We start from the raw sequence: 15637 nt of genomic DNA on the forward strand, positions 1-15637 counted from the left end.
ACCTAGATGGCAGATGTTTTACATATCAAAATAGTAACTGACTCTGCAGACGTTTCCAGCCCACAAGACTGTTTGCTAAGCTGAAAGTGAATCTCCAAGTTGAGCTTGATTCCTGGGGATTTCACAGATGAAACCTTTTAGTTTCCTTTGCAATACAGGTAGTCATTGCTTAATGTCCATTCGTTTAGTGATGGTTCGGACTTACAACAGTGCTGAAAAAAATGACGTATGACCAGTCTTCACATTTAGGACTGTTGCAGTGTCCCATGGTCATGTGAATGCCATTTTTTATCTTCCCAGCTGGCTTCTGGCAAGCAAAATCAATGGGGATTTTGCATATGATTTGCTTAATGACCATGTGGTTTGCTTAACACCTGTGGTAATTCACTTAATGACCGCCACAATAAAGGTCATAAAATTGGGTCAGATTTGCTTAATGACCGCTTCACTTAGCAACCAAAGTTCTGGTCCCAATTGTCATTAAGTGAGGACTACCTGTAATACAGAAGTGCTTTGCCTCGGCTTTCTCCCAGGATATTTTTTCCTATTTCCTAGATTAGCCCAGAACTCTAGATTTCTTGGTGGTGTCCCATCCAGATATCAACCATGACTCTTCTTGAGATCAGCCAAGATTAGCACTTCATCTGCTGAAACAACTTGGAGGGGGGAGGCACTCTCCATTCTCCAACCAGCCACACAGAAATGTTTCTGAGAATGTGGAAAAGAAAAGACAAAAGAGAATTTGGGTGCAATTTTGCGTGATACTCCTTTATTTGCCTTTGAAATAGCAGAAACAAGGCCTGGCCTCTCAGGGGAGGGGAGGCCATCTTGCTGTGTGGATGTCAGTATTTCTCTACATGCACATGCTCATACACTGTGCAACTTCTTCAGAGAGCTCGCTCCCTTTAAGTATAGGGTAGGGCTTCTCAAACTGGAATGACAGCAGTGGGTCCCCTTGGATGCCAGCCCACACCCGTTGCCATAGCAGCAGCACAGGAAGACCTCTGTTGCTGTGGCAACCCTGACTGCAGTGGGAGAGCCAGGGTTTGATGGTTTCCTCTTTGCCAGCAAGTGCAGAATTTTAGGGGGTGATAACAATCCTTGTGAATTGGAAACACCCTCTCTCTGCCCTCTTAAAATACTAACTTTAGACATTTGACCCTTCTGTGCTCAAAATGTATCAGTTATTTGGAAGGGAAGGATAAGAAATTTGCAAAGTTTTTTTTTAAACAAAACTCATATTCCTCTTCTTTTTAGTCCACAAAGCCGAAGGGACTTCTTGCCAGAATAAGCAAGACACCGTCATCACGTTTGACACAGAAAATGGAACAAACATTTAGTTTGTCTGTTACATTTATAGCCCCTCTTTCTTCAGCAGCTTAGGGTGTCTCTTCACTCCCCAAGATTGGCCAAGTCACCCAGTGGTAGATGAATTTGCGTATCTGGGTAGAATGTTTACTAAAGTTGGGGAAAAGGAGAAATTTTAAAATGTGCCAATACTGGTAGAAAAGTAATGGGCAGGTATGTGATCTGCTGAGCAAAATTACTGTTTGTTGAAAGAAGCAAACATCGCTGATATAAGAGTGCGCTTCTGCCCGTGTCATTATACGGAAGTGAGAATTGGGTATGTTAGGAGTACGGTAACAAAAGTCAGTCAAAAGCATGTGGTTAAACAGGGAGGGTCAAGAATGAATGGATACTGAATGAATGTGGATTGAGTGCAAGAAGGAGTGAACGGCGTACAGGTAATCCTCACTTAACAACCATTCATTTAGTGACAGTTTGGACTTGTTGTTGTTTATTCGTTTAGTCGCTTCCGACTCTTCGTGACTTCATGGACCAGCCCACGCCAGAGCTTCCTGTCGGTCGTCAACATCCCCAGCTCCCCCAGGGACGAGTCCGTCACCTCTAGAATATCATCCATCCATCTTGCCCTTGGTCGGCCCCTCTTCCTTTTCCCTTCCACTCTCCCTAGCATCAGCATCTTCTCCAGGGTGTCCTGTCTTCTCATTATGTGGCCAAAGTATTTCAGTTTTGCCTTTAATATCATTCCCTCAAGTGAGCAGTCTGGCTTTATTTCCTGGAGGATGGACTGGTTTGATCTTCTTGCAGTCCAAGGCACTCTCAGAATTTTCCTCCAACACCACAGTTCAAAAGCATCGATCTTCCTTCTCTCAGCCTTCCTTATGGTCCAGCTCTCGCAGCCATATGTTACTACAGGGAACACCATTGCTTTAACTATGCAGGCCTTTGTTGTCAGTGTGATGTCTCTGCTCTTAACTATTTTATCGAGATTTGTCATTGCTCTTCTCCCAAGGATTAAGCGTCTTCTGATTTCCTGACTGCAGTCAGCATCTGCAGTAATCTTTGCACCTAGGAATACAAAGTCTTTCACTGCTTCTACATTTTCTCCCTCTATTTGCCAGTTAGTTTGGACTTACAGCAGTGTTAAAAAAAGACTTACGACTGGTTCTCACACTTATGACCATTGCAGCATCTCTGCAGTCACATGATCTTGATTTGGGTGCTTGGCATCCAGTTTGCATTAATGACCATCACAGCATCCCACGGCCACATGATCACCATTTTCGACCTTCCTGGTCGGCTTCTGGTAAGCAAAATCAATGGGGAACCACGTGATTCACTTAACGACTGTGTGGTTCACTTAACACTGATGATTTGCTTTACAACCACCACATAAAAGGTCGTAAAATCAGGCCAGATTTGCTTAATGACCGTTCCACTTAGCAAATGAATTTCCGGTCCTGGTTATGGTCATTAAGTGAGGACCACCTGTCTATTTTGGTGGTTAGGTCATAAAGACAGAATGAATGAGGAACAGGCTGCTGGGGTTGAGGTGAATTGAAAAAACCATCAGAAAAAGAGGGGGGAAATTTAAAAACAAAATACAGAGTATGAATGGTCTATATCAGTGGTCCCCAAACTCTTCAGCTCATCAGCCCTTTCAGTTTCAGATTGTCCATCAACCCTCAAATGTTTACTATATGAAAATAATGTAATTTAATACTATTTAAACAAATCATACTGCAAATAATAATAGATAACAATGACTCCATAAAAATAGGTACTTTTTAAAATAGGAAAAATATAAGATTTAATATACTTTTTCTACTGAAACTTTTGATATTAATAGGAAGGATGCATCTGAGGAGCACTGATACTTGGTTGGAGATTGGTGAATTTCGGTTGTAAGTCACCACGCTCTTCCAGGTTCAGTCTGCTCCTATTGACCCCCAGACATTTGGTGACACCCTTGGAGAGTCCCATCAACCCTTGGGGGTTGATATTGACCACTCTGGGGACCTGGTCTATATGGACATGATGGAAATAAGGATGATTTGGCAGGATAGAAAAGTATGGAGAGGTTTACCAAATGGTATTGGTGTAAACTAGTTTTAGCTGCGTTTCTTCCTCTCTTCCTTGTTTCTCAGTTCCTTTGACTTACGGTTTATCACTCTTTTCTACCTTTGCATAACGTTGCTTATAGTATTAAATGGTAAATAGACATAACGATAAGGGGAATCATTATGTATGTTTACAATTTTAAAAAAAATAATAATATTTTAATAGATGGATTGGGACACTGCATTGCCACCCTAAGCTTGGGAGAAACTTTTTCATAGAACTTCTAAACAATAGTAAAGAAGTTCCTCCAAGCCTGAAGACAGCCACATCTCAGTTAGGTGTAGCTTCCTAATTAAAATTAGTATTTTTGTGTGTGCGTCATTGAAGGGGGAACTTGAGACAGAACCAGACGTGTGTGCAATGCACCGGTATATTCCTTTATTGTAAATGCCATCCACTGAGATTGTAACTGAACCCTGATCACCTTCTTGCCCTGATTCAATCTGATAGGGAGGTAATTTTGAATTGGAACCCTTCAGAGGACCCAATTTTAATTTTATATACGGCAACTAACAACAACAAAGCCACTTTATCTAACTGATGAAGTGAGCTGCAGCTCACGAAGCTGAGGCCTTTTAAGAATGGCGTGGCGTGGCGTGGTGTGGCACCTGGAAAAGGTGCTGCTAGACTCCTGATTTTTGTTACTATACACTAACACAACTCTCCTCCTACAGCGTCCACAAGTCCTATGATGCCTGCTTAAAGATGCTCTTGATTCCTGTGGAGGGAATTTAATTTTTCTTATGCCTCCTAGGTGCTTATTACCTGGGACATTGAAGGCCCTTGAATATCTCTGCTTGCCGGTTTAATGTAAAAATCAATGTATCCAGCCACAGTAGGTTAAATTGCTTAAACCATCTTCCCCCATGACATATCCCCTGGTGTTATAACATAAGAAAGTAATGAATGGCCTTTGATTCACAAATTGCTGATAATCGGCGTGTTTACAACTCTCTCTGTTCAAAATGGGATGCAGTGGCAAATGGTTAGAATTGCAGTCAGCTGGATTGGCATTCACACTTAAAAGTCTGAGTACCTCGCATTACAAAGTGTTTTCGAGACAGAGGGGCACAAGATTACTCCTTATCAGGTGTAAAACAATTCTCTGCCAAGGATCAAAGGTATATGCGTGCTGATCTTCACAGTCTCTATAGCCCTAGGTAAGAACTTTGAAAAGTCTCTGGTGCCCTTTGCTCCTGACAGCAGAGGACCACTGACTCACTGTGACTTGCTAGCTTTAATAAAACAGTTCTTGAGTCCTCCCCACTTCTTGGTGCCTTCTTAAGTGAGCTTTTCCAACAGGCGCCCCTCCTTCAAAGTAAATTATGCAAGGAAAGTGTGCAAGTTACTTGCACAAAATCACCAGTGAAATTCAGAGCTGAGCAAGGATTTGAAATTAGCTCTCACTGCTTGCATGTCATTTTGATCATGATGGTGCGCTTGTTGAAGGATGATGCCCCCCTGCAGAACAGTGATTCGTTCAGAGAGACAGCAGTGCGTCTTGTAGGAAAGGATCCACCTGGCCCATCTTTCCATAGGATGGAGGCTGCAATTCTTCAGTCCCTTTGGGAAGAGAATGAGTTAGTCCCTTTGTCCAGCCAAGAGTGGTAGCTCATACAGAGACACCCGGGCATCCTCCTTGTTTGGTAGGCGTGCTGTCCTGACCATACAACTGTTCAGCCAAGTCCTTGTAGCGCAGGCGCTATTCTGGTGTGGATCCGTGGCAGTACCAGCAAAACCTGAATGAGCCGGTGGAGAGTAGCCATTAACTTGGCTGTGTACAGGTCATGGCCACCCCTCTGCTCAGCAGCTGGGGTCTTAATATAGCCTTGTAATTGGGAGACAGGCTGGAGGTTGCTGAGCTGCTTTTTTTTACTTTCCTCCTCCTCAAGTTTCACTCTCAGCTAGCAGTCCTGTAAACATTTTCATTTTGTTTCAGGAGGTGAGTTTACAGGAAGGGAGGACTAGACATTGGGGTGAGCTGGAGGGAGGGCAGAGTGGGGTTAGAAATAAGCCTCAAATGCTTGCCTTCCTTATGCTGGTAAAGATGGTGTGATGGTTCATCCAATATGCTGACATAATGTGCATTGAAAAAGGGGTGATGTTTGACAGGATAAAAGAGAGTCCAGTATCAACCACTGGACTCTGTAAATGGGATTGGAACTATGCAGTTGATCAATTAAATATTGCTCCTGGCTTTTAAGTCTATCCATTTATTACGTGAATTGAAAGGAAAAGTAAAACGAGAAGGAGAAGAAGTAATAATGAGGAGGAGGAGGAGGAATGGGTGGGTGTGCACACGAGCACATGCACGCCCATATACATATTCCACCCAGCAGTTGTATTACACTGATACACAACTTAATATTACAATTCAATTAAAGGTTCTCTAATGTCAGACTTGACTCTTAGAGGTTTCTTTAAAGCTACAGACAGCTTTTCTAGCATCGAAGAGAGTGAATGCATCTTATCAAGGTTGGCAGTTTTTGCAACCTGGGGGCAAATTTTTGCAACTTGGGGGCAAACAAACAAAACTGCCCCAAGTCTTTTGAGGTTGCCGGATTTTGTCTGATTTCAACAGTTTCACGTGGTCTCTTTTCTACGGTAGCCCATGGTACCAGAAAAGCAGTTTCAAAACAAAGTAAATCACTGTTTGCAACCCTCTCATTCCAAAAGTACTTCAGCGTGATTAGTTCAATGGTGAGCTTTGTGGCAAAGCATGCCTTTGAACCTCTTGGTCCAATTCCAGCATTCTGGACAATTGGCTCTGGCAATTTCAGAGATGCTTCAAGGCATCAGTGGCTTCCCACAACAAATATCTTTTTATATATTCTCACCTATCTAGTGTTTCAAGCTGGTATTCCAGTTTTATTCTGCAGACTCGACATAACGCATAAAATAGAGGGGGAGGGCTTTATTAGCAACGAAGTCAAGAACTCTGCCTGGTGGCCGCCACAAAGCCAGTCCAGTGAAATAAAATAAAACATGGAAAGTAGCTCAATTGGAGAGAGGGATGGCTTATTTAAAACAAAGATTGCTCTAACAAGGAAGAGTTCTGGCATGGAGATCTTCTGTATAATACTAATTAGTGTACCTTTCTTGTAAGTGTAATATTACTGTAGTTTTGCAGTGGGCTTAGCTGTCTGTGTTTACATGGAGTGCATCCAATGGAAACATTGTCCAAAAGTCTCATTCTGGGGCAATCATCTCCACTCTCTATAGTCCCCATGGCATTTGTGAAGCCTGCTCTAATCCTCACCTTCAAGAGAGGTTTTTGGAAGAACACGGAGGTAATGCAGTAGTAAATGCAGTAAAATCAGCATGTCTTACTGTATGGATGTGGATCTTTGCTTTCTTTTGCTAGTGCAAACAGAATCATTAGGTATAAAATGACATCTAATTATTCTGGGTGCACTAGCAAAACAAAAAAAATTCCACATGCTGTAAGACATGCTGATTTAACTGCATCTGGAAGCCGGCAGGGTGACCTTGGGCCAGTCGCACCCTCTCAGCTCAACTCACCTCACAGGGCGGTTGTTGTGGGGCAAATAGGAGGAGGAAGGAGTATGAGGTATGTTCACTGTCTGCAGGAAAACAACCAAGCTCAGAGAGCACCAAGGGCTCCACAGTTCAGCCCCGAGCTATGGAGATTCTCTTCTATTGGAACAAGTATTCCTCTTATTATTATTGCTATTGTTACAGTATATCAACAGGAAATGCTCAGGTGAGAGCAGACGGAAGCCCCCAGTTGTAAATGAAGAGTTGAAGACCTGAGGTCAAAAGCTTCGCTGGTCCCACTGATTTTTCTTCTCTTATAGCCCATCGCTGAGTGGTGTCACTTACCGCCCAAGGATGCTGCTAAGATGCCTGAAAGTGCCTGGAAACTGGCTTTCTACAGCATCTCCTGGTTATACAGCACATACTTGCTCTTCTTTGCTGGATACCCCTTTTTCCATGACCCGCCTTCTGTCTTTTATGGTATGGTAAGCATTGTGGCCTATGGGGTGAGGGGGCTTTTACTTAGGGAACATTTGATATTGGATCATTTACACTTTGGTAGGTGAGCCTAACGCTGTCTCTGCAGTTTGAGAGGTGCCCCGGTGTAATTGTGCCCCAGGAGTCTGGAAGGAGAGCGGACACATAGCCTGAAAGACCTTGCTTGTTTCATCTGACATCCTTAAGGCCGCAGCTGGGGGAGAGAGGATCCCCAGCAAACAATTCACGCCATTCAGGAAGACTCCTTAATTTTAGACCCTTTGCAGCAAGGGGTTCTTAGAAGCAGAAACAAAATTGTGAATAAGAGGTTTGAAATTTAATCTTCTGGGGTCAAACATTTTTAAAGCAAAATTTTGCCTGGGTAAGGTGCCTGATTCCTTTTAAAATCAACAGTCTCTCATTAACTGTAAACCGCCACGGGTCTAGCTGATTTGCAGCAATAAGAATTAGGTAAATACATGGAGAAGTTTTACAAAAGCATTTTTCTAAGTTGGCAATTCCATTATTTTATAGAAGAGTTGATAAGGAGGGTAAACAGCTGACAGTTGTTCCCATCACAATAAGACTTTTATGTGAGTCACCTTCCTCGCCTGGCACCTTCCAGAAGTGTTAGATTTCCAGTGAATTGACCTTCCTTAGTTGAGGAAGATGGGATTTGTAGTGCAGGTTGGGAATGGCCCTGCTAGTCTGAAAGGAACAAAACAAAAAGCCATTGTTCAGGAAAACTTTAACATTTCTGGGGCTGTCTCAACATTTATGCTGGTTGTTTGATGCCGTAATAAATTTGTGGACATCAGTTTCAAAAGCTGATACTACAGTAAACCCATTAGTCTTTAAACCAGTTTCTTTGTTTTAAAACTATATAGTGCACAATGAATTAAAATGGATATTTATTATAAGAGTAAGGAAAGCTTTGCCTGGAGCTATAGAAAACCTAACTCAGCACATGTCCTAGGTGAATAGGGGATCCATTGTTGTCTTAAACATTTTTTTACCTTTAAAAAAGCTGGCTGTTTGTGCTGCGGGTGTATGTTTTCAGAGATCCTCAATTGATTTCCCCCCCCCCCCCGAATCCTAGATATAACTGGATTCCCATAACTTTCATCTCTCCTGTCACTGGATCTCAACTGCAGACCTCAGGACCACCACACTGGGCCCAGCTTTTGTGCTCCCCCCAGCCCCCCAGAACCCTTCTGCTTTTAGCACTAGCTGGCCTGACGACTCAAAAGCTTCTGCCTGCTTTGGAAGGTTTTGCTTGGTCCTGATAAAAGCTATTGCCTGACAGTAGACGTAGCTGTCAAGCCCAGCGTGCCAGCTCAGTTTCTTAGTCTCTTGTTTTACAATTTTGAGCATCTTGGGTGCCGCGGTTGTGTTGAGCTAACATTTTCTTCTTTTTCTGCATGGTTTTCCAGATTGGAAAAAGGGGATGGAGGTGCCAATAGATATTGCAATCGCCTACCTAATGCAAGGCAGTTTTTATGGCCATTCTGTCTATGCCACCCTTTACATGGATGCCTGGCGCAAGGACTCGGTCGTCATGCTCACTCACCATGTGGTCACTCTGGCTCTCATCATTTTCTCCTATGTTTTTAGGTACATCTCAAGGCTTTGTCAGGGTGTACCATTGGCTGCTCTGCCTCTCTTTGCTGCCAGCTGACTCTCTTCATTGGCTGAGCTTCTGTGATGTCACAGAATGTTCACCACATTCTGTATGATATGGGAAGAAGGACGAGGTGGCAGTTAAAATCTTTTCAGGCCTGAGAGGGCAGCTGTGGGGTAGGAAACTAAGTAACTGAAGCCGGCCTTCCCCTGCCTTGTACACGCTCTTAAGTGTTTGGACTGCGCAACTCCCAGAATTCCCAGCCATTTCCAAAGAGCGCCAGGCCACAAGTATAAGGAGAAGAGTGTTTGAATTCTTCCTGGTGGAAATAGAAAGCCACTGCATTTTTTGCCAATAGGGTTTGTGTTATTTGAACAAATGAAGCAACAAGCAACAATTCCTCAAATATTTTCCCACAAAATATTTACAATGCAGTACAATAGAAGTGGTGCAAACTAAATTTCTGAGAGCTATTCTTGCTGCCCCAAGATGTGTGGTCAATGCCACTCTCAGATTTGGGGCAGGAAGCCTAGAATTGAGGTTATGGCCTGGAGGATGATGAGTAAATTATTGGCTAAAAGTTCTGTTTTTCCCCACTGGCCTATGACCCTTGTATTGGAGGGGTACTATAGAGTCCTTGTTACCATCAGCGCTTCTATAGGGCAGATATTCTAAGCCCCCCGTTATCCAAACAAGTCTGTAGCTCAGAGGAGTTCAAGATAATTGCCCATATGAGAGTGCACCATCATTTTTATAGGGACATACCTCATTCTCTCATTTTGCCTCTTCTGTGACAGTATCCAGGACAAATAGGCTATTATTATGCAAAAGTCCTACTTTCCAATGCCAATTCTAGCATGACCAATACTGCAGCAAGGTTCTGTATTGCTCTGCTTAAAACGCAGTGTCGAAGAAGATGTTTTGATACAATTTTTATCTGGATCATTTATTGTAATCAAGGAAGAAGGAAAGATGACAGGCCTTTCCATCCACAGCCCACTGACTCCTTGAATTGAAATGCCTGGATCTTTTGTGTGGATAATAATGACACTTTTCCCTTGCTCACAGATACCACAAAATTGGGATTCTTGTGCTCTTCCTTCATGACTTTAGTGACATCCAGCTGGAGTTTACCAAACTCAATGTTTACTTCAAGTACCGGGGTGGCATTTACCACCGTTTGAACGACACCTTTTCTAACGCCGGCTGTGTCTCCTTCAGCGTTAGTTGGTGAGTCTGGTCCTCTTGACTCTCTGGCACCACTCCTCGTTTGAGGACTGGTTGTCAGTTTTACAGGGACCCAGCCTGGAAAAGCAACTGGAGAGGAATATTACACATTACTGTTTGGCTGTGGCACCAAATGAAACTCAGGTTGAATGACTATGGCCCTGCCTTCTGCCTCTTACCTCTATCTTAGGAGGAAATGAAAAAGCTTTCTGGCAGCTGTAGCTGTCACCAGTCTTGGTTTCCACAAAGCCCAGTGTGTTTGTGAATGCTTTTGGAGAGGGATACGGTAGAGAGCCACAGAAGTGACTTCGGAGAAATGATGTGGAAACAGCTACTGAAACAAAAGCATGCATTAAACCCAGTAAACAGAGAAAGCGTGAGAAAGAAGTTCAGGATGGATCCACCCTAATTTACTGGGGTACACAAAGGAGAGAAAGGAAAACAGGCTTTTATGATTGATGTTGGCCCTTCACAGTAGGCCAGGTCAGGAAGTAGGCTCTACAAGTTAGAGTGGAACTCTACTGTATTGACATGGGTTATAATAACAGGATCTTGAAAGCCTGACGGAGTTTGCCCTTTCCTCCCTCCCCAGTGAATTGGGGTGGATCCAGTCTGAGCTTCTTTCTCACGCTTTCCGTTTCCCAGATTTAAAGCATGCTCTTCATCTGCAACCATTTTTGCACCTCTGTGGCTCTCCAGAGATACTCAACTTGCAGACATGCACACCTTGGAGGCAGCTCTCAGTTCCCCCTGAACCGTGATTTTGAATGCGACAAAAAGAGAAGTGGCTAAATTCACGGGGAATAATCATATTTACTAAATTTAATTAAGTAAAAGTAAAGTCTCCCTCCAGTTGACGCCTGTTGACCATGTGGATGTCTCCATATCATTTTCCTGGCAACAGTATAAAAGTGATTTGCAGCCATCTCCTTCCAAGATCCACCCCCACCCCCTGTGACTTCAAAGCTTTGGTGATTTTGTATCCAAGTACTAACCACCGTGTTTCCCAACCGTGACAACTTTAAGATGTGTGGGCTTGCTGGCTGGGGAATTCTGGGAGTTGAAGTCCACACATCTTAAAGTTGCCACGGTTGAGAAACACTAGCCAGGTCTAGTCCTGCTTAGTTGGTCAACATCATCTAAGATCAGCTAGGTGCTGTGACTAGCTGCAGCTGCCAACTTTAGTTAGATTTAAATCAGATCAGAATTTTGTCCTGGCCTCACCCCACTTGTTTATTCTGGCTTCATAGTTTTGCACAGCATGGTCTCAGGACACCACTCAGAGATCAAGTGCAGTCAAAAAAGATGACGCAGTCATAGTTTAGCCCTTGCCATGGCTTCTCCACCCTAGCTACAATTATTTGACTAAGGTCGCCTAGCATAACACCCCCCCCCAAGTTTTGAGATCTTTGTGAGCAAGGGAGGCCTTTGTACATACAGTATGTGTGTAGAATCTGATAGCATGGCCATTCTGTTACAGGTGGTTGAATACAAGAGTTGGCAGCTTTTTCAGGCCAAAGACACCATTGCCCAAAATTGCTCAATTGCCGGGGCCATGTGCACACACCAGAAATTACCCCTAATCTCACAAAGTCACTGAGCCTCATAAGCTTTCAGCAATCTTAGCTTGGAGGTTATGCAAAAGTGGAAAAAGCAGTGAGTACGTTATTGGCATCCTTGCGTGGAATCCCATGAGGTTTTACCAGATTTGGCAATCTCACAAGATTTTGGTCATTTTATACATGTTTGTGTGCACGTGTGTAACCATGAAGTATGCTGGCACCTGCAGCTAACCTTTTGCTCTACCTTTTTTCTTTCTTTTACTTATTTCAGTCATAGTTCACAACACAGAACAAAAGGAAAAAAAAGAACCATAAGCATAAAAACATAAATATATATAGTGTATGTAAAACAAAATGATATTATCACAACCTTGCCATAGCTTATTGGCTGATTGGAGCAACCTATAAGCTCTCTAAATAAATAGCAAAAAGCTAAAAACCTGTAATCTGTTCCAAAATTAAAACATCTATAGTTTAAATCTTTGCCTGAATGTTACAGCTTTCCTCTTAAATTTTGCAAACCAACATACAGAATGTAGGTTTTTGTCTGCCTCTTGCCTTTTAACTGTATTGAACTGGGACTCCCATCACCTTTGTAGGCTTTATCTGCAAGATTGCTTCCTTTAAATAGCAACTGCTTATCCAAGGCATCTGTGCAGAGAAGGCTTGAGAATCCCCACTTCTCATGAGGGACTCACGGTTAAGTCGGTCCTGCAGCCCCCCCCCCCACAACTGGGAAACCACGGTCTAAGTTTGCTGCTTTGTCTTCCTTTTACAGGTTCTGGCTCCGTCTATACTGGTTCCCCCTGAAAGTGCTTTATGCCACCTGCCACACCAGCCTCCAGTCTGTCCCTAACATCCCTTTTTACTTCTTCTTCAACGGGCTGCTGCTTATCCTCACTCTGATGAATATCTATTGGTTCCTGGTAAGTACAGGACTATTGTCAGAGGCTAGCCCAGCTGATTTCCCCATTATTAAATAATAATCAAAAATTGATCCTTTAATTCTTTGCCATAAAAGAACACATTGAGTCCTTTTTTGATAAGAGATAATATTGCCTTTTCAAAAACAGCTAACTTACACATGTCTTGAATCCAGTGTTTAATATCAGGAACACGACTACTTTTCCAGTTCCTCAAAATAATTCTCTTAGCAACACCAGACTGATTTTCCTAGCTCTGCACCAACCAGTGTGAGGTGGTGGTGAAGGTGCCAGATTAGGAATGGGGAGACCCAGGTTCAAGCCCCGCCTCAGCCACAGAAGCTCCGTCGGAAAATTGGGGCCAGACCCCTCCTCTCAGCCCAGCCTACTTCCCAGGGGTTGTAGGAGATAGGAGGTTGTACTTTGATTCCCCAAAGGAAGGACAGGATATGCATTTCTTTATATATCGCCCCCTTTCTAAGTTTCTGGGTGATTTACAAACATAAAACTCAATAGAATAAAACAAAACTCCCTGATACATAGGCTGCAAAGCCATCTGCATCGTCAAATCCAGGTCAGCAAGGTAGAATCCTGAACAAAATCAGCAGCTTAATGTCACTGCTAAACCTGGAGAAATTCAGCCAAACACAATCACTATGTGTGGAAGGCTAACGGCAAAGGGGCCAAGTGCGCCTCTGGGTGCCAGCTGTTCCAGAGCATTGGGACCACCACAGAAAAGGTCTGCGATAGGGTCTATGTTCCATACACCTCTCATGGGACTGGGACCCTAACCCTCTGCAACTCTCAGAATTCCTATAATAAAAATTAATATTTATTAAACTTGTATGCCCCCCAACTCTCAACAACTCAAGGTGGCTCACAACGATCAACAAAGAAATTACAATAAAATTAATAAAAATAATGATAAACGATGGCAAGTGCAATGAAGTGAAGGGTCTCACTCTCTCCCGCCAAAGGCCGGGGTGAAGAGCCAGGTCTTCATGGCTCTTCCGAACAACAGCAGAGTGGGGGCCAGCCGGATCTTGGGGGGAACCTCATTCCAGAGGGCAAGTGCCACCACAGAGAAGGCATGCTTCTGGGGCCCTGGAAGTTAGCCCGTGTGTGTTTCTGTATAGTATAGCACTAGTAAATATCATTGTGCTCTTCATGGGCATTTTTAGTCTGTTTTTACTGGATTGATCAGCTGCTTTAAATACACATGGATTTGTGTAGAACTACCGTCCCCCAGGAAGAAATTTGAGATGTGTGTCCTGCCTTTGATCCAGTTTTCTCCGGGCAGCAGACTGATTTCTAAATGCCCAGATCACACATTATCCTCACATCAGCCCTGTGAAATAGGCTAGTCTAACAGAGAATGCTAAATCTGACCCATACGGTTGAATGTAGATCTGAACCTGTGTGTGCTGTCACCATATGCTAAGTTGACCCAGCAGGATGATGAAGCAGGTAAGAGGCAACAAAGCATGATGGGAAAATCTGTGATCCAGCAAGCTGACTGGCTTTCCCCCTCTCCCCTCGGCAGTACATTGTTGTCTTTGTGGCCAAAGTTTTGCTTGGACAAGTCCAGGAGGTGAAGGATTTACGGGAATATGATGCTGATGCCGCCTCTAAGAAGAAAGGCAGGGAACTTCACCTCCACAATTCTTGGAAGGAAGGGTAAGGATGTCTAGAAGTGACGGGTTTCTGTTCTTTCCCTCAGTATCCTCTTCAATGGCCAGTCAGTTGCTTCTGAGAGGCTTACAAGGAGGATATGAAGACAAGGGCCATCTCCTTCCATTTACTTTTCCCAAAATTAAGATTTAGGGATAGACTGACTGCCCTTCAGCATGGGGGCTTAGTCATCTAACATGGCTGGTAAGAATCAACCCATAATAGAATGGCTTTCCTGAAGAGATTATCTCTTGTCCAGCATCCAGTTTTCAGCTCTGGCCAGCCAGAAGCCCCTGAATAGAACACAGTGTTTACTTCAGCAAATAGTATTTAAGAGTAGACTGGGACTGAACGTGGAGGTTCCAATTGATTTTCAGGGTACTTCCTTTTCTCTCTTTTTAAATTTTTATTTATTTATCTTAACAAATTTTACAGAAAAAGAAAAAGAAAAGTTTTTTAAAAAAACAGACAATATATGAAAAACTATAAAAAATACAGCAACCCAAGTTAACAAAACCAAAATGAAAAAATAGGCAGAAAGGGGAAAACTATCTCTATATGTGCCACATATTAAACAAATGTTAAACCAATTTCTCAATCTACGTTTAAAAAAGGATAGTAAAAATTGATTCTTTAATTCTAATAAAAATTAATAATAATAGATAAAATAATAAATAATAAATTGCCCAATGGCAATGGCAGCCATGAGTAAGAGATTATCTAACAGACCAAAGAAAGTCTGTGTATTATGTTCTGTTTGGGACTTAACAGTACTGGGATAGGCAACGTAACAAGCCAGGTCACAATATTAGTTGAATCAAGTTAACCCAGACATTTTATGTTTAGTATAGTGTTTAGTATAGTATAGTATGGGGACGCGGTGGCGCTGCGGGTTAAACCGCTGAGCTGCTGAGCTTGCCAATCGGAAGGTTGGCGGTTCGAATCCGCGTGACGGGGTGAGCTCCCGTTGCTAGTCCCAGTTCCTGCCAACCTAGCAGTTCGAAAACATGCCAATGTGAGTCGATTAATAGGTACCACTTGGGCGGGCAGGTAACGGCGTTCCGTTTAGTCATGCCAGCCACATGACCACGGAGGAAGCGTCTACGGACAAACGCTGGCTCTTCGGCTTTGAGACGGAGATGAGCACCGCCCCCTAGAGTCGGACACGACTGGACTTAATGTCAAGGGAAACCTTTACCTTTACCTTGTATAGTATAGTATAATACAGTACT

General features: G+C 43.2%; 1 protein-coding gene across 2 annotated transcripts in view; it reads left to right on the forward strand.

The window, feature by feature from the left end:
• CERS1 (ceramide synthase 1) overlaps nucleotides 1-15637 on the forward strand; it is a 34252-nt gene that overhangs the window by 15185 nt on the left and 3430 nt on the right. The window contains exons 1-6 of one of the 2 annotated variants that reach the window (XM_063290848.1): nucleotides 4854-5072; nucleotides 7245-7404; nucleotides 8835-9015; nucleotides 10091-10252; nucleotides 12590-12737; nucleotides 14278-14411. In XM_063290848.1, the coding sequence (XP_063146918.1) occupies nucleotides 7290-7404; nucleotides 8835-9015; nucleotides 10091-10252; nucleotides 12590-12737; nucleotides 14278-14411 (740 nt within the window). In that variant the 5' untranslated portion in view covers nucleotides 4854-5072; nucleotides 7245-7289. Of the gene's footprint in view, nucleotides 1-4853; nucleotides 5073-7244; nucleotides 7405-8834; nucleotides 9016-10090; nucleotides 10253-12589; nucleotides 12738-14277; nucleotides 14412-15637 lie in introns of those variants that run through there. The other variant, XM_063290847.1, reaches the window with a different exon arrangement.

The sequence above is a fragment of the Candoia aspera genome, chromosome 1 (assembly GCF_035149785.1).
Source record: "Candoia aspera isolate rCanAsp1 chromosome 1, rCanAsp1.hap2, whole genome shotgun sequence".
NCBI lineage: Eukaryota > Metazoa > Chordata > Lepidosauria > Squamata > Boidae > Candoia > Candoia aspera.